The following is a 26,520-nucleotide window of genomic DNA, read 5'->3' as shown; positions in this document are numbered from 1 at the left end:
ATTATCTTACAATTAGAAAGAGTTTAGAACTTTGTAATCTGTATCTTGGTCTGCATCAAAATAACATAGTTGCAGGCTAGATTTTACAAAAAAACAACTTAAACTTTATTCAGCTTAAAAACCCAGCCCCTCATCAAACAATAATCATTGTTTGCTGGGCTAAACAATAGTTTAATGAACTGAAATCTTTTAGATATTTTGCCGATAAAAAGACGATCAAACAATATGCAGTATACATGTTTTCTACACACACTGAGTACAGCAAAACATTTTTCACACCTCAGATAAAACTCAGAGTGCATTTCTCTACCAAGGCCACACAATTTTAATAATGGAGAATGTTTAGAAAGGGTTTTTAGTGCATCAGAATACAAAGCATTAAAAAATCGCAGAATACAACCAGTGGTCTCACAATGATAAAAAAAAATCAATTCATCTCATCAACACTTTTTTGTTTCTTGGGCCATGGGCAAATGTTCCACCAAATTCCACTCAAATCTGTCTCAAAATAGAAATATGCTGCCAACTAAAAAACAAGTAGAGACACACACACACACACACACACACACCACACATACGCACACACACTTTGAGTAGTATTCTGCCTCTGTATACATGTATACAACAGAAAACCTTGACTATAAATAAAGAACAACAACAAAACATTTTACACTCCTCAAATGAAACTCAGAGACCACATCGACCAAGGCTGCACGGTCTTCTTAAATGATAATTTTTATAGTGCAACACAAACGAAAGGTGCTGGAAATTCATGGGACACAATGTGCCAGATGTCGCAGATGTTGCTAGATCTTTGTCAAAAAGCTATTCAATGTTCGTCCTATAAAGGCCTGATATTCCATCAAGATCCATTTAAAATCTGTGAAATCTTTAAAACTTCCTTGAACTTTAAACTACATAGAGTGGAAACAATTAGAGGTTTAATCGATTGGATTTTTTTCTGTCATTTTGTAAGGAAAAATACAAAACATCATATATTATCATTCCAGCTTCTTAAATGACGGTAAACTGAATATCTTAATGGTGTGGGCTGTTGGTCGAGACAAAACTAAAAATTTGAGGTTGCACCTTGGACTTGAGGAAACAGCGATCAACATTGTTCACCATCTTCTGAAATTGTATAGACCAAACGACAAATCAGTTACTAGAGAAAATAATTGATGGATTAATTGATAATGAAAATAATTGTTAGTTGAAGCGCTACTTTTACATATTCTACTCACAGGCTGCGCTTTAAATGTAGCAAAGCAAAACACACCTTAGATGTAGTATTGAATCTCAAACTGTTCAATATTAAATTAACAAAAACATTACAGTAATTAAAGAAATTATTCAAACTCATCACATTATTAGGAAATGTAATTACATAATTTGTTTTCATAATGACCAAATTTCATTGGATATCATTTTTGCTTTATTTCAAATGGGCTTTTTTCTCCACAATTACACCTTTTTTAAATTTTTTTATATCAAATTGTATTATTCATTGCCATTTTCATTCATGTCAAGTTTATTCTGTTAATCTCATAATAACCACAGACTGTATATAAGAAATGGACGTAACATCCTTGGTTTGTGGACTGCTGCTCGGAAGCCAATAGTTTCGGATCTGGGCAGCGCCAACTTGAAAAAATAAAAACACGGATTCTACTTATATGGGCATCAGGAGGGGCATGAGGAGCCTTCCTGAACCTGTGAACCAATCAACCTGTCAATCACGACGTAGCCACGCCCTAATGCATACCCTGCTTTATCGTCAAATATAAAATCCAGCTATTATAATACATCCATGATCAATGTTTTTCGAGTAGCAGTGAGACAGTTGATTCAGAATTACTTTGATAGTGTTGTTGTTCCAGTTAACAGGAGCTAACTGGATAAATCTGGTAGCAGTTATTGAGTTTGCTAGAGAAATGAAAAGGTGCAAGAGCAGGCTGTAAAAAAGTGACATAAGTGAAAAAGTAAAATACTGGTGAAAAATGACATTTTGAAATAGAATTTCATTATAGTTGAGCTTTAATGATTTCTTACATTATTTCACCAATTATTTTTCCATTTATACTTTGTGCAATGTATTCATGTGATTATTTATTTCATAGCCATTAGTTTTTTATTCTACACCATGCAGCCTCTTTCTTTATCCTCAGCAGGATGCTGCTTTTTCTCGCTGCACATGCAGGCAGCTATTTTAATTTGATTACCTTGTTTTAGTGGGCACAAGGTTTTACAGATGACATCGTTTCTCCAGTTGGTGATTGTGTACGGATTTTACAAAGAGGTGGGGTCATCCTCCGTCTAGTTAATGGGCCTTTTAATGGTTAATGCCATTCAGGCCTGTTTAATAGAGATGATTAGTAAGAGCTCCAGCCATTTGTCAGATTGTCACAGCATCAGAGAAACCATTTACAGCCTGATGGAAATTATCTTTCTCCCCTCACTCTACAGCTTCTTGCCAGACAAGAGAATTTCTCTGATTTTTCAAGTCGATAAACACTTTATGATTTGCACACACTCAGATCTCCCCTGCTCAGTCGCATCGTGAAGCCAGCTGAAGAATCTGTCAGCTTACTGATTTGTACAGTCACTCTGGGTTGTCAACCATTGTGACAACTCACGTCTAACGAAAGGATTGTTTTCCCAAGTCAAAGTGTGGGTGAAGACAATTAAAGGGCTCACACACCTGCTGTGCTTCTCCCTTCTCATCCATCCAAACCCATTTGTGTTCCCATGTCATCTGTTCCACCTGCAGTTCAGCTGTCAGCTTCAGATTTCATTTTGGGTTTTGCGGATGGAAGGAGTCATCCTCCCGCTGCTGAAAAACTTGTGAACTGATGCGCTCAGATCAGTAGAGCAATACCAAGGGCCCCTTTCTTGTTTGTACCTTCTTCTAAATTGCTCTGCCTATGGGGGGGGGGGGGGGGGGTAGTTATTGAAGGTGCTATCTCAGGAGATGGAAGAAGAGTATTTTATAGTGAGATGGTGACAGTCTCTGGATGAGGCTGCTGCCCCCTGAGCAACACACTGACGAAATCAAAAGTTTTCCTTTCTTTTTTTCTCTCTGAAGCTAGTAAACTCACTCCCTTGAAATGCTAATAAATCTCGCAAGACTGACTTGAAGTTTTCTACAAATTTATTTATCTAGATCATCCAGACACTTGTGAATTTAAGTATGAGCTGCTGTGCGTCATAGTTAATTTATGTTTGTTTATTTATCTTTTGGCGATGCACTTGACAGGTGAAGATGACAGTCTTGCCCTTAAGAAGAAAGTGACTATAGACGATGTCTTTGGTTCTGACCTTCACATCCATGACCCAGATGCCAAATGGCTCAGCGGTGAGTTAAAAATCTGTCTTTGACATTTAAAATCTGTCTCTCTTGTCAAAACACAAAACATACCCAGACAAATTATGACAGCTGCCATTGTTGTCCATTACTCAGAATATACCACTGGTTTTAAAACCAGACGTTCTTTCTTCGATATCGTACTTGTTGTTCATTGAGTCGTGCTGTCAGTTGCAGCCTGTTGCACATTGAAAGAAATATGTGTCTTCATACCCAAGCTCTACAAATGGATTAAGTTGCCTTCTTTATTGAAGGATATGAATGAATTAATGAATTAAATATTTCTAGCTTTAAGTCAAAGGTAAAACTTTGTTTAAACAGAGTTCATGTATAGATGTGTAGAATAATGGAAACTATTTTTTTGTGTCTAACCTTTTATTCACTTTTTTATCGCTGCAATTTGAACCTGTGTCACACAGCTGTTGTCTATTTGTGATGTTATGTGAGTCTATGTTGCCTGTTGTCTGGGGTACATCCTGTAAACATTTTTTTGATGACTTGTGATTCAGTCGTCTGTGTTTGGTGCGTGCATTGTAATATTTCTTCATGTCAGACAATGAACTCCTCTCCCCATCTGGTTGGATGGTTCATGGTCTGTGAAAACACAAGGGGCAATGAAGTCCAGGTCTTAATTATTCTATCCCTGAAAAAGATGTGGGTGTGTGTATATCAAAATATGTTGGAATATTGCCAAAACAGCAAAAATAAAATGAAAATAATAATAAAATCTCTTTCACATAAAAGGATTCATTCCTAAAACACAACTCAGTACTTCATCTAACAACAAGAATTCACCAGCGATTAGTGACATTTTTTCTAAAGTATGAATGATGAGCAATAAATGATGCTGATGATAAATTATGAGCAATAAAGCATAAAATGGACTCATCTGCAATAAATAACAAACACATCCTTTCATCACCAAGGAAACCATTAAACCTGCCTGTTTCCATAGCGAAAAGAAGTATACCTGAAAGTGCACACATAGATATATTTGACATTTGCTTAAACTCTTCATCACGTAAGTGCTACATTGTCCATATGAAATACATTGCAGTCACAGGAATCATTTGTATTATATTTACAGTCATCCTCTTTGAAGAAAAGCACACAGCATGCAAACATATTGTTGCTGTGATATTTTTCTCCATGAGTCTCCATGGCAAAGAGTCACCGGTTGTCGAGTACTACAAATTCGGCATGTTGTGCATTGAGCCCACGGTGACGTGGTCTAAATTGAACAGATGTACAGCAGAATGGGTTTGCCGTGGCCTCTGTAACCTTGACAAGGTAGTGAGTAGGAAGCTGGCAGCTGAGCTCGTGAATGTTGGATCAGCTGACTCAGTGCCCTCTGGTGTTCAACGGGAAATGTACTTGAGATATTTTTCAGCTATTTTGTGAGAAACTGAATGAGTGTCACTTTATTCTGAGATGGATTAGATGATTTTTTTTACCCTCTGAACTGAGTCTGAACCAGTGATTTTCTGGTAGTGGCCAACTACTACTATTTACTCTTTTTTTTTAACTTATTTTATTGCTTATTTTTAATACCTTTTTTTTTTTTTTTTTAACCAAAGAATTTGTATAATTTCTTACATTATAATGTGTTAGGAGGGCTTTAATTCAGCCCAGGAGTTAAAAAACAACAACAAAAAAAACAATATCTGGTGGGTGAACGGCAATCTCTGAAACTATTCTATGAATCTATAATGTGAGGGAAATTGTTGAATACATTTTGGTGATTTCTACAATAGTGTGGAGAGCAGTATACTCAGCAGGCAGGCCTTCTGGCTTTAACCTACAGGTTGTTTCAGGGTTCTTAGACATTGTCATTTTGTGTCATTTGATTGTCTTCTGAGTATTAATATTTTTAGTTTACCAATAACTCTCTCAACCCAAGGTCCATTTCATATATAAAGAAATAGAAGCTTTCAACCACAGTCTTCCACAGTGGATTGAATTAGCTTGGAGCAAAATGAACAAGCATGTGCTCTGGAGAAAGAATGATCCTTGAGTGTAGATTTGTTTTTGTCAAACGGCTATTTTCAAGGTTGTTGATGTGATGAATGCAGACAATACACAGCTGGTCATCTGACCTCTGGTGACACGAAATGGAAAGATAAGACTATGCAGCAAGCATTAATATTGGGATATTTCAACATTCCCTGTTGATCTGAATCACAAAAAGTTGCTCACTAATCACCTTTAAAGCTCTGTCCAGAAATTAAGCGAGCAACTGATTTTATATATTTTTTATTCCTATTGATTTCCCTTGAAGCAATAAACATTGTACACACAAATCAAAGTTTATAAAAGAGCTTTATCTATGCGTTGTAAAAATGTTATGCAGCACTAGCTATTTTGAGAAAAGTCGTAGTCTGTATAGTCATTATGATAATCAATGTTTGTTACCATTATAAAAAGTTGGTTGTGTTTAAAGACAACACTCAAACAGTCAAAAGAGAACAAAAGTTCAAACAGCTTCAACATCTCCCAACACAACCAGGTTGACACATTAATGTACTGTCAACTAAAGCATGAAAACACCTGGTGACTTGCTTTCTGTGCCGTATGTAAACTACTCATTATGACCTCACATCAGTCCTTTTGTTCTACCCGTGAAAAATGTTCTCCTGATTACTTACATTACCAGCTTATTAACATATAATTAGTTAAGTTGCTGTGTTTCTGTGCCCTTCAGTCATGACTGTGATGAAAACGTCCTCATCACTTGATGAAACCCCGGAAATCAATGGTGTGACATTGCATCTTGTCAGTTAACTTAATGCAATCAACTCCCATTTGGTGCTAATGACCTTCTGATAAGGAGTCCAATGGGACAACCTCACACTTCAGTAGTCCTCATCAATTTTTGTGGGCTTCATTCACAACACTGCGTAATTGATCCCCATTGCTCTTTGATCACTTCTTGCCTCAGTAGTCTTTGGACTCACCTCCGAGTTTCTCACTGACACAGATCCAAAGGCAAAGGATTCAACTTTCAAACTGATCTCTGAAACAAAGAGCTGCTGCTGCCCGTCTGACACATTCATATTTCTGAGAGCAGAATACGATATTGCCCAACAATGATAACAAGTTCAATGAGCAACATCTGTGGCTAAATCTACTTTGAAAACCGAAAAAACAAAAGCAGCGACTTTGGCAACTGCATCGCCATCACTTATTCTTTATGACTCCCAGCTCGGATCTTCTCATGAAACAGGTTTGACTTGATTACAGTTCCCATCCTGAATTCAGTATGCAGTCACATAATCAACTCTTGTTTGTGTCCCTCTTCCCAAAAGAAATGAGCATCAAAAGAAAAGAGAGCCACCTGTGCAGCTCTGAAAGAAGGACATTTTAACTGTTACAAACAGGTGTCACCAAATTAATCTGGCTAATGTGTCGTGGCCGGAGCCAGGCACTTTCACAGGCACATTTGTTGAGCATTTGTTGCTGCATTTTTTAAAGATGTGTTTGATCACATAATTGGGTCATGCTGAATAATTCAATCTGATGAGAAAAAATGTTTTTTTGTGTTCCAAAGAGGTAAAAACTGCCTATGTTTAAGCCCTGAATAACAGCAAAACATGCACAACAGATGTTGATTATTTAAGTGAAGCTTTAAGATAGACCAGAGGTTTTCAAACTGGGTTTTCAAGGGGATGTTCAGTGAGTGGAGTGGAAGTCAAAAAATATATATGCTTCAGGTCCTTCCACAGTATTTCTGTTGAGATTAAGGTCATGGACGGATATCTTGACATTTTCCTATAGAATTTTCTGCAGCACAAGCAGGCCCAAACCTTGATAATATCACTGCCATGTTTCACAGATGAGATGAGGTTCTTATGTTGGAATGCAGTGTTTTCTCATTGCCATTCAAACCAAAAAGTTAGATTTGGTCTAATCCATCCACAGAACATTTTTACAGTCACTTTCTGGCTCATCTACTGTACGTGGTCTTGAGCAAATTGAAGACAACAGCAATGTTCTTTTTGGAAAGTAGTGGCTCTTTGCAACTCTGTTACACACACCATACACACCATTGACATTCAATGTTCTCCTGATGTTGGACTCATGAACATTGACTGTAGCCACTGCAGTAAAGGCCTTTAGTTTCTCAGATGTTAGCCTGGAGTCCCTTGTGACCTCCCAAACTATTACATGCATTTCTCTTGGTGTGAGCTTTGCTGTCCAACCACTCCTGGGGAGGGTAACAGTGGTGTTGGATGTCTTCCATTTCTACACAATCTGCCTGATAGGTGACTGATGGTTTCCAAACTCTTTTGAAATGGTTTTGTAACCCTTTCCAGCCTGCTGAGTATCAGCATCTATTCTTCTAAAGTTGTCAGAAATCTTGTTTGAGCCATGACACACTTTCACCAACCTGTGTTGTGAAGCTCAGACTTTGACAGTGAAGACCCCGATTTCTCTTCTTTAAATAAATCAGGGCCTCCCTTACTCACACTTGATTGTCATCCCATTGATTGAAACACCTGACTCACCTGACGTTGGACAATTTTCCTCAATAAGTAAACAAACAAGTGTAAGATTTTCTAGTTTTACAACTTGGATGGAAATCTGATCACATTTTGGGTCATATTTATGGCGAAATAGAGCAAATTCTAAAGAGTTCGAAAACTTTCAAGCAGCACTGTGCATGAATGGGCAAATACAGCATTCATACACAGCATTTGCAAAGAGTCCACAGCAGCTCTCCACACAAGCATTATTATCAATGATCCTACATGTTTGGCAACAGTTCATGAGTGGTACCCCAAAAGACCTTCACCTTAGTTTAAAGTGTTTCAGCAGTTTTTACTTGTCAACCTTGTCTGTAGAATATTACCAAGACGGTCCGTCTTCCTTCAAAAAGCTTAAACCAAAATTCTTTTCCTTATATGTATGTTAATACGAATGGTTTTCTTAATATGAACTCAATGAACTTAAACACTCAAGGACATCTACTTCAGAGCTCTTCTGAACTCAACAAACCCCTACTCTCTAATGGTCTCTAATTCAGGACTCCTTACTATTAACACACAATATGATTACATGATATCTAATATTTAATATGAAATGAAGTTAAATTCATAATGACATTGTTGATGCTGAAAATACTTTTTTTTTTTAAATGTAAAATGTCTAAATAATAATGTGTTTGTCGTTATAATCGTTTAACATTATGTGCATATTCACGAGCAAAACATTAAACGTCAATTATATATACATTCAAAATGGATGCTATTGAATTAGGATTTGCAGGATTCACTTGAATGCCTGGAAATAACTTAGGATGTATGTTTGGATGTGTGTATTGTACTGTAACAAGATAAACAGAAAGATATGACATACTGGATCATGACTGATTATCTTACATTTAATGATTTGTTCACATTTAAGTCTTCATTTAACAAAAACTAATTCAAGGTAGAATTGTAATGTATTGTAATGTATATTTAACCCCAAAATATGGGCGTAATTAAGAAATATGAAAGTTTATTTAGCACGGACATCGAGGAAATACCATTGTTCACATATACTTTACTTACTATGTTATTGTGTGAAGCATCATGGGGGGATGGAAAGCTATTTGGATTATTTATAAGTGGTAATAGGGAAGAAGGAGGACAAAACATTATAAAAAGTAAACTTATAAAAGTAAACTGGGAGTATAAACAGTATACTAGTGTCATTTCTACTGCCTTCCTCCCTGATAGTTGTTTTTCTTTCTCATTTATAGACAATGAACTGCTGTATCGTACAAGGGACGGGGATGTTGTCAGGCTCAATGTTGACACAAAGGAGAAAATCGTTGTTGTGCCGAACCAGTTGTTAGTGAGTATCATCTTTCTTCTGCTTTGTTTTATTCCCCAATTTATTTCAAGAGCAGAAAGTATTCTGTCTACTGCTACTGCACTGGATGTGTTAGTACTGTGTTAATTGTACCAAGTGTGTTTTTGATCCTATCCAGGAGAGATCCAGAGCCGCCAAGTACCAAGTGTCCCCAGACATGCAGCATGTTTTGTTGGCCTTTGAAGTGAAACCGGTGAGAAAATCGTGGAAGTGCTCAGTACCACTTGCTGTATATTCTTCCAGAATTTGTCCTCCTTTGATTGTGATGTTGTTTGTCTCTGCAGATCTATCAACACTCCTATCTGGCCAAGTACATTATTTTCAGCCTTGTGACACAGTAAGACTCACCTCTGTGGCGTCTTCCTCTTTTTATCGCCTGTTGTTGCCTTTTCTGTCTGTTCTGTACCTCTCACAGATCCCTGACTGGACAATATGCCCTCAGCCTGACCTTATGTAGCCAGTCCACTGTCGTCAGCCCCATTTACCTGCTTTCACTTTGTGGGAATGCATTTAAGTCCCATTTCAATCCATGTGCTGCATTCAGCATGGCCTGTTTTTACCCTTTCATCCATCTATGTCCACTTATTTCCCCGCTGTTCCATATTTGTAGCGAGTCAAGCAAAGTCAGCTTGTGCTAAAAAAAGGACACGGATGATTGATGATTGAAGACTACATTTAGGAAGGAAGCCAATAAACACATGACTTCCTTGGTCTGACTGAGCATTTGTGTTAAGATATACAGCATGCACTGTGCATGGAGTGTACATACAGACACATATTGTACTCGGTCTTTAATGTGTTGTCTCCACAGGGATACTTGGCCTCTGACCCCTCCTGAAGTGCATGATGCTGTCCTGCAGTTTGCTGGATGGGGTCCCAGAAACCAGCAGCTGGTAAGTAGCCAGTACCCTCGAGATTACACTCACTAAACACTGGCACACTGGTGGAAATCTGTCAGAATTCGCCTGGCATTGCAGAGAAGGAACAGCAGTGATTTATAGTTTGTTACAGACGATCAGACAAATGTGGAGATAAGAAATGTTTGTGCAGTGAACTGTAATGGCCGCTTTAAGGGTCCTGGGGTGAGCTGTCTTTGCTTTGACATCAGTTAGTGTCACTGTGAAGCCTGAATGATTTTCACTTTCTCAACTTCATGACACGTGAGATGGTGAGAGCTACAGAGGCAGATGGCATCTCGGTGGCACAACCCGTGGTTTGGACAGTCTGGGGTTGCTGGGGGAGAGCACACACATGGCACTGACTTAAGTGTGTGTGTGTGTGTGTGTGTGTGTGTGTGTGTGTGTGTGTGTGTGTGTGTGTGTGTGTGTGTGTGTGTGTGTGTGTGTGTGTGTGTGTGTGTGTGTGTGTGTGTCCACATTCGGGGACAGATTTGTGAAATACACCAGATGATTGAAACAATTTGTCCAACTGGGCAAACAAAACTAGTGTCTTCATTCTGGTTTTGCATTTGGCATTTCCATTCATTCATGTTTTTTATTAATATGCACATTTTACAGAGTGAGAAAAAGGCTACATTACAAAAAGTTTTTTTATAGCTTACATGTGCAAACATATTTTCCTTAACACACTCTAGAGTGTGTTAAGGGCATCTGCATATCTATCTCAATAGTAACTTCTTTGTGTTTATTTTCAAACCTTAAACTCTGTGTACAGCCTGTGTCTGTAACGAGCTGCACAGAAAATGTAAAAAGACAGAAAAGTTCAAGCTATTATAAATTCAACTGTAGCAGTCGAGTGAACTATTTTGGGTCAATTCAATACAACATCATTTCACATTTTGAATAGACTTAAGTGAAGGCAACTTTCATGGTCTTCTTCTTCTACTTCTTTAATTCTTTCGACTCCAAAAACAACTTATTGTTACGTTTGAGACGCTATCTAGCAGCTGTAGTAATCATGCCTCTGAGAAATGATTATAAGGTGAGAAGGACGTGGGTTGGGTAGATGGCTAGGTGGATTGCAAATAGTGAACTTAGCTGTAGAGGACTGCTGTTTGCTTCCTGTCTCAAATCACTTGTCAGAACAGTTTTTTTTTTTAAACTGCAACTACAATTGTAGAGTGGTGTTTACTGTTGCCATGACAACAAAGATTGCCTCACGTTAAGGACGTAATTTTAACTCAAACTGATGATCTTTCTCTAACTCTAACCAAGATCTTTTTGTGCCTAAACCTAACCAAACTTTATCACTGCGTTGTCTCACCATAAAACATAAAAAAATCATAATACATTTTTAACAGTGATATGTAACAGTTTTGAAAGCATCATATTAGAGCGCATGGTACAATCGACTTTGTGTTGGCTGTGATTCATGATGAAGAAGCTTTACTGCTATGTTTTACAAGCATTCCTTATACACCTTTAACTGCATCAGAAAACATTATTGATTGGTTCAACTTTGATTGTTGTCCAATCTTATTCCGTGTATTAAAGGATGAGTAGATCAGTTCATTTGGGAGTAATGCAGATTCCTGTGTTTTACCTTTTGTTGGTGTGATGGCATATTTCACCTGAGATTGTTCTCCCAAGAACCCCAGCATCTGAGACTGTTTGAGCAAATGCCCATTAGTGACAAACACTCAGTGGCCACTGCTTGAGGCAAACCTGCTCATTATTCTAAATATCTAGTCTACTGTGGCAGCAACTCAAAGAATAAAAGGATGCAGACATGGTGAACAGGATGTCATCCTGCCAATATAGGCATCGGATTGTTATTCTTTATCTTACTGATTGTTTACAAATCTCATGAAAAGACCAAGACCATCAATTTATTTATCCTGTGAATCTATGAATTGTCTCTGTAGCCAAAGCCTCATATAACTAGCTTTTTTCTTTGTGACATGGAGCTCCTTTAATGAGCACATTAACGAGCCTCACTGGTGCACTGGGTGACATGTTTATTTCAATTACCATGAACAAAGCCTCTGTAGTTGAGTCATTCCCACATCAACCATCCTGCTGCAGCACATACTCATTAGAGCACCAAATGTGTATTAATCCGCAGCTGAAAATAGGTCTGCAACAAATGTGCTATTTACTCGTGTTTAAGAAACATTTGGTAAAAACTACAGAGACCAGCAGGTTAAGGCACTGACTAAGCCTGTTCAGAACAACACAATTTAATATTAAAGAGCTAAGAGCTACAGACAGGGTCAGGAAGTCAGAGAGTACTGAGAGATGACAAACACATTGTTGGATTTTGTTGTTTCACAGGATTTTGGTTAATAGTAAATAGTGGCAGCCTTATCCTATAAGATGTCATTGACTATATAAACATCCAAACAACTGATAATCTTTTTGTTCTATCCTTGCCTTATATAATAGTCCCCCTTTTTCCTTTGTTGACTTTAAATTAGTTTCTGTTTGGATTGCTTTTTTTAGACAAAAGGACAGTGCTGTGTTTCATGCGCTATTACTTACAAGCTTTTTCTCCCTCCATAATTGTTCTCATCATATCATTTGCTTAAATTACAGATATTAACATTTCAAGTGTGTGATGTGACTTTGCCTGCCAAGTGGAGACAGTAGATTCATTTGCATATGGTAATCGTGTACCTGGCTGTTCTTTTCGTAATGCTGTTTCATAATGCCAATGTTACTGTGGCTCCTTCTTTGATTTAATGAATGTGAGAAAAATGAGATGAGCTCTCGTCTTTGGTGTCCGTCTTACCTGACGATGTCGGATGGGTTTTCCTTTTTTTCCCTCCCTCACGGTTTTTGAATGTAATGATTTCCCATTAAGTTTATCAGAATTGGAGCAATTTATCATCAAGTGTTTCATCGATATGTAAAACTGAGAGCTGTATGTGTGTGCCTGAGTGTTTGTGGCAGTATGGCTGTGTGCAGTGAAGCATCAGATGTACAGTGAGGAGAACAGGGAGATCAATCCTGTAAGGCTCCGCTCATTAAACCACAAGCGATTACTCTACCGTGACAGAGCAATCAGTGAGGCCTGGTCAACACACACACACACACACACACACACACACACACACACACACACACACACACACACACACAAACACACACAGACACACACACACACACACACACACACACACACACACACACCTGGAAGAGAGGTGATATTGACACAAAAAGGAGGAGAAAGTCGAGAGAGTTTCAAAGAAGAGAAAAAAAAGACAAAATGACAAAATTAGGCAATAATTCACAAAAACAAACAAAACAAAAAACACTTGAAACACGCACTCAAACACAAATGGATATAGATACATATATATTTTATTGCCATTCCTGCTCCACAGGTAACTTTGATGTTACTTTCATCTCTCCACCCTTTTGAAAAGACTCCTTTCTAGCCTTTGCTTATTCACCATTTTCTCTCATCTAATCCCTTGAAGATTGAAAAATCACTGAATGAGTAAACACAAATCAAGAGATTGCCACCTGCTTTTCAGACCCCAGGATCATTTTCAACTAAATGCTGTAATTTGTTCTTAACAAGTCCCTCACTGTGGAGCATCTCTATTAATCATTTAAATGTTAATATTGTGAAATCAAACTGAGTTTGTGAGGTTGAATTTTGGCTAAAGGGTAATTCATAATAATTAGAATACTGAGAATTGAGCATAATGTTAGTTCAGGCAGGCCATCAAACACAGCCCACATCAGCTGATTGCCTTCTGTGCATTCAGTTCTCATACAGGACGCCTTATTTAAGCTGCTTTAGTCTACCTACTCTTGCTACTTCTTCAGCAAGCTGCCTTGCAAGCCGTCTCCACCCTAGCTCCTCCCTCCTGATGCTGTGTTTTACTTAATCAATGTCATTTCTGTTATTACTGTTACATGCTCTTTTTGGGGGCCTTTGCTGCTGCTCTCCCTGCCTATGGCTTTCCATGTATGCATGTGGAAGGTCAGTGAGGTCCCAGAACAGAGCCAGATTGCCAAATATAACTTACTGCAGAGGGCAATAAAACTTTTCTTTAATAAAGTGGTCCTGTCTGAAATTCAGTTTTTATGTAACTCTTTGAAAGCTGCCTACAATTTTCATTATGTCCTGTGGCGGTTTTGCAACATTCGCCAACCAACAGCTTCCTTTGCTTTACGTAGCACAGCATTGATCTGTTTTCCTCAGATGTTGATCCCACAATATAACATTTTCTCAACAGCAGCCATAGATCAGAGCAAGAGAGCCATGTCTTTCTCTTTCTGATTCTAGTGCCGGCTATTGGAGGCTTAGATTTAACTGGAGAGGTTTCAGCTGACAGCCCCGTCACGCCAACACAGCCTGAGCTTCAGATACCAATCAATCCCACATTCATTTCCCTCACGCTGGCACCAGTCGAAGCAGCGCAAACAGTGGAGTGGATTGACAGTGGGTTTTAAGTGTCACACACTTATCTGCCAGTGATGTGTCTTAATTCCTTCAAGCGATGCCATCGTTGACATCGAGGGCTCAAATCAGTAGTCTAACTTGCATTTTAGCTCAGCCATCTCCCGCCCCCAGCAGACAGCATAATGTCTCAATAAGCACAGAGGGAAAAAATAGTCTTCTTGTGTGCATCTTCAAGGGTGTGTGTGTGTGTGTGTGTGTGTGTGTGTGTGTGTGTGTGTGTGTGTGTGTGTGTGTGTGGTGTGTGTGTGTGTGTGTGTGTGTGTGTGTGTGTGTGTGTGTATGTGTGCCTACGGGGCCTCTGCCAGCTCCAACGCCTTGATTAGCAACAGAAAGGGTTTCATGCTGCTTTTGAGAGGGATCCAGCACGAACTGTAATGAGGCAAAGCAAATATCCGTTAATACAGCGCTTAAGGCAGGTGTTGACTGAGTCTTTATTAGCTTATAAGTGGCATCGAGTGGGTAGCCGTGTTTCTATCTGGATTAAGATAGTCATATTTTGATAAAGAGGCACAAGTAGGTTTTGGCGTAAGGCTCCAACTGAAGGTGGAAAGCAGTCCCAGCTTTGGACTGAAGGAAATTGAAGTTAAGGTGCAAGTCAGCAATACACATAACAAGTCTAGAAAGTCTAGACTTTGTACGATGATACAGAAACTAATTACTGCTCTTCATGTCTCTGTCCAGATCTTCATATTTGAAAACAACATCTACTACAGATCAACAGTAGAGAGTCGCTCGATCCGCCTGGTTTCCACCGGTAAAGAGGGAGTTGTCTTCAATGGCCTTCCTGACTGGCTCTATGAAGGTAAGACAACTAGCTGAAATACTGCAATGGCCAGAAAAATATCATTTCATTGTTGCAAACAGTGGACTTTTTTTGAATTTGAATTTCAAATTCAAATTCAAGTGTTGAATCCTGACTGAAGTGAAAACCTGAGGGGAGTGGGTGAAATTGGACCAAATTAAATAAATCATGCACATTTCCAGGTCTCTATTTTATTCTGAGGCTGTTTGTATGATTTACAGCTTTAAAAAAACACCTTGTGTATCTTATACTGACATTTTACGCAGCCCCTCAGTTCAGCCTTTGTCTGAAACAGGCCATTTTAGCTCCTAATAGTTTTGGAACATGGTTATGTTACATAGCGTCCAGCATTACAATAATATATAAATAACAGAAAATTACAAAAAGCATGTTATGTCTCCTTTAAGATTTCCCTTCAACCTGCTTTAACTGATTGTTAAAAAAAATGAGATGAGCTCTTCTAATTGTTTTGACCACTTGAGGACAGCATTGTTGTCTATTAACACATCCAGCAGACATGGAGCAGCATTAACATTCATTTGGGGTCATGTTACAGGCCATTTAATGAATGTAAGTGCAATAGTCATTTTCCTTCTTTATCTATTTTTAGTTTTCACTAGAAGGAAATATGTGGCTCCACTGTCTTCACCACCTAACCTAACCCAAAAGTCAAAACACAGGGATAAAGATGCTCCATAGAGCTGAGGGGAACTGCAAGACCAGGTGATAATTTTTTCTGTGGGTTCAAAACTGCAAGCGACCCCTTTTACATACAAGTGGTCAGGTCATTGATTGCTAATATAAAAATATTGATTACAGCAGCTGTAATTTAAGTGAGGGTGCCTAAATCAAACCATGAAAAACAGTCCAAACAAACAAAAGCCTGTCCATACATTTGACAGGGGGTGTCCACAAACTTTTGGGCATATTGAGTATTTAAGTAACTAAATTTGAAGATCATTTTAATCCAGTCCCCCACCTTGAGGTTTGGCAAGTGTTTGTGTGCATGATTCCATTTGAAGGAGCACAGCTGGCTGCGTTTCAGTGCCCCTCCTCTAGACTTCCCATAGCTTGTCTTTGTGTTCAGGCAGTTTTAATTAATTCATGTCTGTATCGCTGCAGTCTCAGCAGATGTTGAAAAGCCAGCATACTCGTTATATGATACGAGACGTTTTCTGATCACTGCATATGTGAGACTGACAGTCCAATTACAAAGCACTTGAGTATGGCTTTGTTTACAGATGCGCTGCCATATTTGAGACTAGTGTTCCCACTGTGCATTCATTTATAATAAAGGTTATACTTTTCATATTTAGTAAGTGAAGATTTGTGTTTCCGACAATGTTATGATTATTTATTTAGGATTTATTCAGAGGGCGGTTCATGAACTGCTTCAGGGTTGGCTGTGATCATTTTATTTTATTAATGGAATTATTTCTTTGTTGTAGACACAGATCATGACATCAAAGAAATAATCCATTTTCACTGCTAAAGAGGGATTTGCTTTGCTATGTTTTCCTGCTATGTTGAAAGGATTTATCACCAGATAACAGACAGATTCACAAAAACACAGATCATGCAGCTCACGGTTTTACACACATTGCTGATATTTAGAGTAGTTGTGATATATTGTTCAGGTGAGACAGTTTTTTTCATATATAGTTCAAGGTGCAGCTGTCTGGTCTCTCTAAGGTATTTAATGTTGTGCTATCAAACATTCCCATCCTCAAGTCAGAGATTTTTATCTTTATTGCTGGCAGCAAATGTTCCCATCACAGCATTGTTAGGAATCTAAGAGAGCTAAAACAGGTGATCTCAGGCGACTTCCAGTATCTATATCTGCACCACGTAGTTTAAACATCACAATCTTTAACACGATTTTTCCAGGGCTAAATTTCCCAAAAGGTCTGAATAAAGTTCTAATTCATCGCCCACTGAGCCTCTAAAACTATTTCCACATACTTCAAACTGTTTTCACATGTTCAAAAGTATACATGAATCTAAACCTGCTGGTTCCACAGTCCATTGAAGTTACATCTGTCTATGTATCGTGCTGTTATTGAATGAAATATTCAAAGAAAACGTATCATTTCTGTGGATGCACCTTTACATCAAATGGAATATTTCAAATGAGAGACTGACAGCAAACATGTGTATCTAATGATTCACATTTTTTCTCACGTTAGCTGCTATCGCTGGAATCATTCCGATTCTTGCTAAACTTAGAAGAAATATAGTCCTGTGGGTTTCAACAATGCTCGGTCAAAAATATAATTACCTGCGACTGCGAGGCTTTGATGTTGATTAGTGTTAACAATTACTCCTCAGTTGTCATAATGAAGCATCAACAAATCTGAGCTGCAACTTTGATCAAGAGATGAAAGTCGTGGTTTTGAAGTCCGGGAGAAATCTGAAATGTCTCCAGTAGAGCAGCCGTGATGAGAGAAATTGATTTTATTAGAGTGCCACATTTGGGTTTATACGTTTGCATGTGTTCTCGTCTGTACATTTGAGGACCTTTGTTTTGCTTCTTTGCTGGTTGTCATAGCCCTGGCTCAGAGAGCAAGACAAAGGGGGAGACCACACAAGTTTAAAGTAAATTAAACCGAACATTTATTTAAAGATACAACCCAAAAATCATTATGATAAAGAGATCTGTAATCTGTAAGGTCAGTAATGTATGCAATGATGTAAGTGAGTGGAGTGTGGTGATGTTTAAAACAAAACAAAGAAACACAAACACAAACCAAGCATGCAGCAAAGGTCAGAGAGAGAGAGAGAGAGAGAGAGATGCAGAGGCAACTAAATAACCTGGGCCCAGGCTGCCCAGGTGCATGTCATTTCATCTCAGCAGCTCCACCCATCTACCTGCAAGGAGCCTGCATCAAAACAATTAATGACAAACAAAACAGAGGGAGGGGTCGTCACACCCCCCCACATAAGAGCGGAGACCCACTAGGTACTCTGCCAATATGTCATAACTATTTACATATTTACAGAATGACACGACCTTAGACAGTGTGTTGGAGTAATGAAAACATTCATACCTTATACCTGCCTTATACCGATCCCTCAGGACTATCTTACCCCCTCCGCAACCTGGGTACCTACAGGAGCATATTTAAGAGAGAACTGGACAGCCCAAAAAGAAAACAGACAAAGGCAGAAATATGGTGACATTACAGTGTACTCCTAATACACAGCTAGAAGGCACGAGAAAGGGCATCAGCCATTACATTTTCGCTGCCTTTGATATGGCGAACATCCAAGTGATAAGGCTGCAAAAATAGTGCCCATCTCATTAAACGCTGGTTAGGATTTTGCAGGGAGCGTAAGAAGGTGAGGGGATTATGGTCGGTATACACTACAAGAGGAGTTCCTGAACCAGTATACACATCAAAATGCTGTAATCCCCAAATTAATGCCAGGGCCTCTTTCTCAATAACAGAATAGTTCAGCTGGTAAGAATTGAACTTTTTTGAGAAGAACCCAACTGGCCTCTCTACCCCCATACCATCAGACTGCAACAGGACCGCTCCAGCCCCCACGTGACTGGCATCAACCTGCAACATAAATGGCTTATCAAACTGTGGTGCTGTCAACACAGGAGAGGAACAGAGGAGAGCTTTAACATTTTGAAAAGCATCTTGAGCCTTATCTGACCATACAAACTTCACCTTCAACTTCAGAAGATCTGTAAGAGGTGCCACAACTGATGAGAAGTTCTTACAGAAACTTCTATAGTACCCCACCATGCCCAAGAAACGCATCAAGTCTTTCTTTGCTCTAGGAGGCGGAAAATTCTTAATGGCTTCCACTTTGGCCTCAACAGGGCGAACCTCCCCTTGTCCCACCACTTTACCTAAATAGGTAACTGTGGCTCTTGCAAAATCACATTTGGCCAAATTCACAGTCAACTGTGCCCATACCAGTCTATCAAACAATGCAGTGATCCTCTGCAGATGCTCCTCCCAAGTATCACTGTACACAACAACATCATCAAGGTACACAGCACAACCAACCAGCCCGTCTACCACAATATTCATGAGCCGTTGGAAAGTGGCTGGAGCATTACGTAACCCAAAGGGCATGACCTTATAGGAATACAAACCAGTAGGAGTTATGAACGCACTTATCTCCTGGGCCCGTGGAGACAGTGGGACCTGCCAGTATCCTTTTAACAGGTCAAATTTACTCACAAACTTGGCTGCACCTACTTGGTCCACACAATCCTCCATTCGTGGTAAAGGGAAAGAATCTGGCTTAGTGACACTGTTTACTTTCCTGAAATCAGTGCATGGTCGAAAAGTCGAATCAGGTTTTTTCACCAGTAAACACGGAGATGCCCAGCTAGAGTTGGAGGGCTCTGCGAGATCATTATCTAGCATGTACTGAACCTCTTTGTCCAGTTGTGTTTTCTTGTCTGGCGAAACACGATAAAAGCGCTGTTTAATTGGTTGAGCATCACCAACATCTATATCGTGTTCAATAAGATGTGTTTGCGAGGGCGTATCTGAAAACAGGGCTGGGTACCTATTTATCAATGAAATCAGTTCATTAAGTTTTCCCTCATCCAAGTGTCCAAGTACTGCTGGCAAAGACTTCAAGGTCTCAGAGTTTTTTAAACGTACATGCAGTACTCCCTCAGGTGTCGGCCATTCCCCCTCCCCCATAGCTGCCCCCCCAGTAGAAGACATCTCCGTGTCCACACACAAGGCAGGTTTCATAGATGGGGCATCCTGGGAGCAAGACGATGACGACCTACGGGCATAATAAGGCTTTAACAAATTTACATGACACAATCTAGATTTTCCATTTGGCATTGAAATCACATAGTTTTGTTCAGAAACTTGCTTTGTAACTGTGAACGGGCCAGCAAACCTCGCCTGAAATGGCGAACCTACCACTGGTAGCAGAAACATGACCTGTTCCCCGGGACTGAACTGCCGTTGTTTAGCTTTACGATCAAACACTGATTTCATCTTCTTTTGTGATTTTTCTAGCCTGTGTTTAGCCATTTTTCCCACGACATATAGTCTGTGTCGAAAACCATTAACATAATCAATCAAGTTTGATGGTGGTTCTGACATTTGGCAACCACTCTGCAAAAGTGCCACAGGACCACGCACAGAATGCCCAAAAACCAGGTCATTTGGACTAAAACCAGTGCTCACCTGCACCACCTCTCTTGCAGCCAGCAACAACCAAGGCAAACCCTCCTCCCAATCACGATCAAGCTCTGTGCAGTAAGCACGCAAGAGTGACTTCAGAGTTTGGTGAAAACGCTCTAAAGCACCTTGACTTTGAGGGTGATAAGCTGATGCCTGGTTATGTTTAATCCGAAGCTGCTGCAAAACCTGTGAAAACAGATGAGAGCGAAAGTTGGAACCTTGGTCAGTTTGAATCACTTTGGGAATGCCAAATACAGAAATAAACTGTGACAATGCCTTCAGTACAGACTTTGTTGTGATAGAACGCAATGGATACGCTGCTGGATACCTAGTAGCCTGGCACATCACCGTCAACAGATATTTGCTGCCAGATTTGGAAGGAGGCAGTGGACCAACACAGTCCATAATCAAATACTCAAACGGCTGATCTACTGCTGGTACAGGATACAGCGGTGCCGGACTTATAGTCTGATTAGGCTTACCTGTTAACTGGCAAGTGTGGCAAGTCTTGATGAAAGCAGATACATCCCTTTTCAACCTAGGCCAAAAAAAATGACGCAAGATCCGATGGTATGTTTTTTGAACCCCCATGTGTCCTGCTACATTATCATGGGAGGCTTTCATCACCATCTCTCTAAATTTGGCAGGTACCACAATTTGTACAATTGGTTTTCCCACACCATTGTCTGCTTGTGGACACCATTTTCGCACCAGGACATCATCTTTCATGAAATAACCCTTAACTGCAGTTTCCATGTCCCCCACAGGAGACGCCAACTCAAAAAGTGTCTTTAGAGAGGAATCAGACTTCTGTCCCTCAATTAACTCTCCATGAGAGATAGACTCAAGAGGCACAGGAATAACCACTGCTTTACATTTAACAACTTCCTGCCGTGCAGCGTCATCTCTTCTCTTCTCCATGGCTCGAGTTATTGCACAAACTGGGAACAACTCCATCTCAGGCACAACCTCAACTGTTTTTTTCACCTCTGTCTGTACTGGTGGTAGAACAGGAACCTTAGTGATAACATAAGGTGGCGGAACATTAGCCCAAACTCTACTTCCTGCCAGATCATTACCAAGAATCATATCAATGTCTTCCACAGGCAAGGCCGGACGCACCCCAACTGCCACCTCCCCAGTGACCAAACCACAAGACAACTCCATCTTATGTACTGGCACTGGAATAATCGTCATACCCATTCCTCGCATCAAAATGAAATCTCCCGTACTTGATTCTGAGGAGAAAGGAAGGACAGACTCACAGATAAAACTATGTTTTGCCCCAGTGTCTCTCAGGATTCTGACTGCCACTTCCTCTCCGAACAGTGAGACTTGACCATCTGAAATAAAAGGTGAAAAGTCATCCTCGTCCCTTTTTGATTCATCCACCGGACAGAGATCATCCAAGGGACTGAGAGTGTGAAGTGCCATCTGGGTTGAAACAGAGGCAGCCAAAGCAGCTGGTTTAAACTGTGTGCTACTTGAGAACTTTGATTTCCCTTTAAGCACAGGACAGTCATTTTTCCAGTGCCCTTTACATTGACAGTAGTTGCAAACCTTACTGGGATCACCTTTCTTCCAACTACGCTCAAACCTGGACGAACTTGACTCCCCATGTGGCAGAAAACCTTTACCTGCACGTGACGAAAAACTATTCGGTGCCACCCTGTCATCACAAAAAGTACTTCTATGTGTCAGAAAATATTCATCTGCCAGCACTGCTGCTTCCTGGGGCGTTTTAACTTTTCTCTCATTTAAATATGTAGCAATACTCTCTGGGACACAGTTTTTTAATTGTTCAAGCGCCACTAAATCGTAAAGTTGCTGAAAAGTATCCACTTCTGATGCCGAACACCAACGATTAAACTGGAGAACCATCTCCCTCACAAATTCCACATGAGTCTGGTGCTCCCTCTTTCTCAAACCCCTGAAACGTTGCCGATAGGCTTCGGGTACCAACTCATATGCTTTTAGCACAGCCGACTTCACTTTAACATAGATTCTGCTTTCTGCTGGACTTAAAGCAGAATATGCTTCCTGTGCTTTCCCAGTGAATACACATTGGAGCAACAAGGTACATTCAGTGTCTGTCCATGCACAACTTTCTGCAACCCGCTCAAACAAACAAAAGAATGTATCCGGATCCTTCTCACTGAAATTTGGCACCAACCTTAACTTTGTACTGAAATCACCTCTAGAAAAAGAATCACTAGACCCCGCACTTTCCCTGCCTGAACTGTCATTAATTTTGCCCTCCTTAATCAGACTCAGCTTATACTGTTCCAGCTCTAATTTGGTCTGTTCTGTTTTGAATTTCATTTTTTCAAGTTCCAATTGTATTTCAAGCTCCTTATGTTGTTTAAGTTTCTCATGTTCCAATTGCATTGTTAACAACTCTTTCTGTTGTTCAAAACTCAATGCTGCATTGATCACCTTGGGCTGAAACTCCTCCCTTTTAAGGACTCCAGAGTCCACCAAGTTTGCTTTCAAAATGGCTTTAATATTTTCTTTCAAACGTTTATCACCTACCTCAATATCATAATGGTCAGCTATTTTCAAAAGCTGATCCTTGGTGTACTGACTGAGAAGGTGATCAGAAGGAGAGTGAAAAAACTCATCCACTGACGCCATTATCAAACCCCTGATTTAAGGTATAGTTTAAGCAAACACAATACAATATATTTCCCCAATTTCTACATGCAAACTAGCACTTGGAGAAACCAAAGATTCACAAGGAGAGTTCCCCACTAACCTTACCTAACACACAAAAAAAAACTTACCTAACTAACTCAACCCTAGTCTTCTGGCAGTCACATGTGGGGGGTACTTATGCACGCTAACCAGTGGAGTGGAGAAAATAACCAGCAATTGGCCACCTTCCCACAGCCACTGAGATGCTCCCGAGCTTTGCTCTACCCACGTTCACCACCGGCCTAGAATGGAGCACGGTGAACCCTCTAAACAGGATTCATCCCTTTTCCTACCTGGGAAAAACTCCTGTAAACCATGGTTCTCCTTACCAGTTCACAGCAGAAAATCTGGAAAATATATAACACAACACAATGAATCAAAACAGTCAACAGAACCACAATTTCTCCCTCAACCAAATACCAAAAAAATCTCAAAATCAATCATACATGTGTGAATCTCCCACAAATGCACCAGTAACAAATCAGAGTGGCAACTTTGAACTCTACCACCCTGAACAATCCACAGTCCAAAATGGATAAACAACCTGGCACAAACCTACTGAAATCTACTAAATAGCAAGTCTAAATATAGGTCGACGAGCCCCCATTTTGTCATAGCCCTGGCTCAGAGAGCAAGACAAAGGGGGAGACCACACAAGTTTAAAGTAAATTAAACCGAACATTTATTTAAAGATACAACCCAAAAATCATTATGATAAAGAGATCTGTAATCTGTAAGGTCAGTAATGTATGCAATGATGTAAGTGAGTGGAGTGTGGTGATGTTTAAAACAAAACAAAGAAACACAAACACAAACCAAGCATGCAGCAAAGGTCAGAGAGAGAGAGAGAGAGAGAGAGATGCAGAGGCAACTAAATAACCTGGGCCCAGGCTGCCCAGGTGCATGTCATTTCATCTCAGCAGCTCCACCCATCTACCTGCAAGGAGCCTGCATCAAAACAATTAATGACAAACAAAACAGAGGGAGGGGTCGTCACACTGGTGCACATGCCTCTTCCCACGCTAATGGAGGTTTAGACAGCCGTGTGTTCGCCTCTGACAGCAGGGATTGTCACGCAAAGCAGACAAGTGTGTCACATGAACCTCACAGTCGATCTGATTCACCGTGGATGTGCGAGGGCAAGAAACACAAAACCATCCTGTCTGTCTGTGAAGACGTTGCATTACATATGAAGATTTGGTTACAGTTTGTTTCCGATGGTACATCTCAAATGTCAGCTAAGACAACATCTTATTTTAGGATGGATTTAAATGAATGGATAAAATAAATGTCACATTGTGCTCCTCCTGGGTTATAGAAAAGATGGAACAAGCCTTGAAAATCCTGCTGCACTGCAAAAAATGTAGTTGGCCCTTTAGAGCGATAACTCAATCAAATGATGAGAATATAACACTGAACTGAAACTGCCCTCTCTGGCTTTGTTACAACATACTTCACCATCTGCACCCACATTGATGTGAGAAAATAATTATAGTGTGTTGTTAGTGATAAGTGATAACTAAATCACCTCGACCTAATCAAGGTTGAGCTGATCTTTGCTGGGAAAAGGCTGTTATTTGAATATCCTCATTCTTTCATAGAGCTCTTCTGCCCCCTGCTGGATAAAAGTTACTCGTCAGACAACAGCTTACAAAAAATTAATAACAAACAACAGAAAATGCAGAACTTCTCAAAATATTAAGATTTATTTCTGCATTTTAAGTCTTTAAAAGCTGCTTTTCAAACATCAACAGCAGAATCTTAAATCCTCTCCCACTCAAAAATATGTTTTTATTCTTGTTCCCTCAGTGGGATGTGCGTGCAGAGTGATTTATGTGCAGAGTTTGACACTGAAGGCTGTTTTCACATTCATCTGCTGAAAGTGGAAAGTTTCTCTGTGCTCACTGAAAGTCAGTTTTTAAGCAGTAGACCTATGTATAGGATTTGTGACATCACAACTAGTTTTGAACCCAATCCTGGATCAATAATCAATTTACACAATAGTGATGTGGAAAGTTGAAGCCTCCAGTGCACAAACACTGAGAATAGACTTAAACGGTGAAGTAGGAGATGTCTTTTGTCCAGCAGTTAAACTTGAAATAGATTTACATATTTATAGATTAGTACATTTAGTACATCTAGATGATGTTTTAAGGATTTTAACATGATAATTATTCTTTTTATGTGGAAAGGAGAATAAACATTTTCCCTTTGACACTAAATGAGGCGTCATGATTTGTAACTGAAAAGATTATTAGTGCTCATTAGTAAATGATTCAGTTTCTCCTTGGCATGTAGTTTCAACGAGCACTTTAATCACAGATGAATATAACATCAAATACCTATCACACTGCCTGACTATAAAAGAACCAAGGTCACTTTGCTGTCGATCTTCATCAGAGCCTCTAATTACCATGAACTCTGTTTTGTTCTCATTTACAGCTGTGTCACCTCTGCTTTAATGGGCTTCAAGGTATTCAAGTTTTTTTCAAATGACAATGTCATCCATTGACATGAAAACATGAAGCCATTTATACTAAAAAGAAAAATATTTTCTATATCCTTGTTTAAGCCTTCTTATTACTGTGTCTACAAAAAGCGCACAAAGAAGAAGCATGAACTAGGAGACCCTTGTAGCACATTTATTGTGGATGTTACAATAGTGGATCCCAGAATGCTTGCTGTGACACTGTACATGGACATCAGGCCCTTAAACTCCCCCTCCACTCAAAAATATGCTTTTCTTCTTGTTCCTATTTTTTAATGTTTAAGCTTCACTGTGCAGAATAATGTTTGCACAGAGTTTGACACCTGAAGGCTGTTTTAACATTAATTTGCTAAAAGTGAAAAAATTCTCTGCAATCATTGAAAATACAATTTTAAGGATGAGGCCTATAGATTGGTGAGACTGGAAAGACTGTGGTTGGTGGCTTTCCCTCCTCATCCTCCCTGCTTAAAATGTCCTTTACCTTCCTTCTGCTGTATGCTCCACCAGTTATACATAATTTAATGCTGCATAAATCCATGATGTATAATGTGTGTTATCTGGATGTTGTGAATTTCATGATTCCTGGGAACGTTGTTTATGTACTCTGCAACTTACACAGATCTGAAAACTTGAAGCCTCCAGTGTGCATATATTGAGAATAGACTTTACAGTGAAGTAGGATACATCTTGTGTCCCACTTCTGAAGTGAAATATATATACATATTTATAGATTCTGGCATTTTTAATAAGGGAGAAGGTGTAGATGTCA

General features: G+C 39.5%; 1 protein-coding gene across 1 annotated transcript in view; it reads left to right on the top strand.

Annotated features, from left to right (window-relative positions):
* Nucleotides 1-26,520, top strand: part of dpp6b (dipeptidyl-peptidase 6b) — a 74,715-nt gene that overhangs the window by 41,838 nt on the left and 6,357 nt on the right. The window contains exons 3-8 of the mRNA XM_062428725.1: nt 3,257-3,355; nt 9,108-9,202; nt 9,339-9,413; nt 9,505-9,557; nt 10,032-10,113; nt 15,278-15,398. Coding sequence (XP_062284709.1) covers nt 3,257-3,355; nt 9,108-9,202; nt 9,339-9,413; nt 9,505-9,557; nt 10,032-10,113; nt 15,278-15,398 — 525 coding nt within the window. The remainder of the gene's footprint in view (nt 1-3,256; nt 3,356-9,107; nt 9,203-9,338; nt 9,414-9,504; nt 9,558-10,031; nt 10,114-15,277; nt 15,399-26,520) is intronic.

Source organism: Scomber scombrus, chromosome 11 (assembly GCF_963691925.1).
Source record: "Scomber scombrus chromosome 11, fScoSco1.1, whole genome shotgun sequence".
In the NCBI taxonomy this organism is placed as follows: domain Eukaryota; kingdom Metazoa; phylum Chordata; class Actinopteri; order Scombriformes; family Scombridae; genus Scomber; species Scomber scombrus.
Note: the sequence above shows the minus strand (reverse complement) of the source record. Positions and strands in the feature narration are given on the sequence as shown.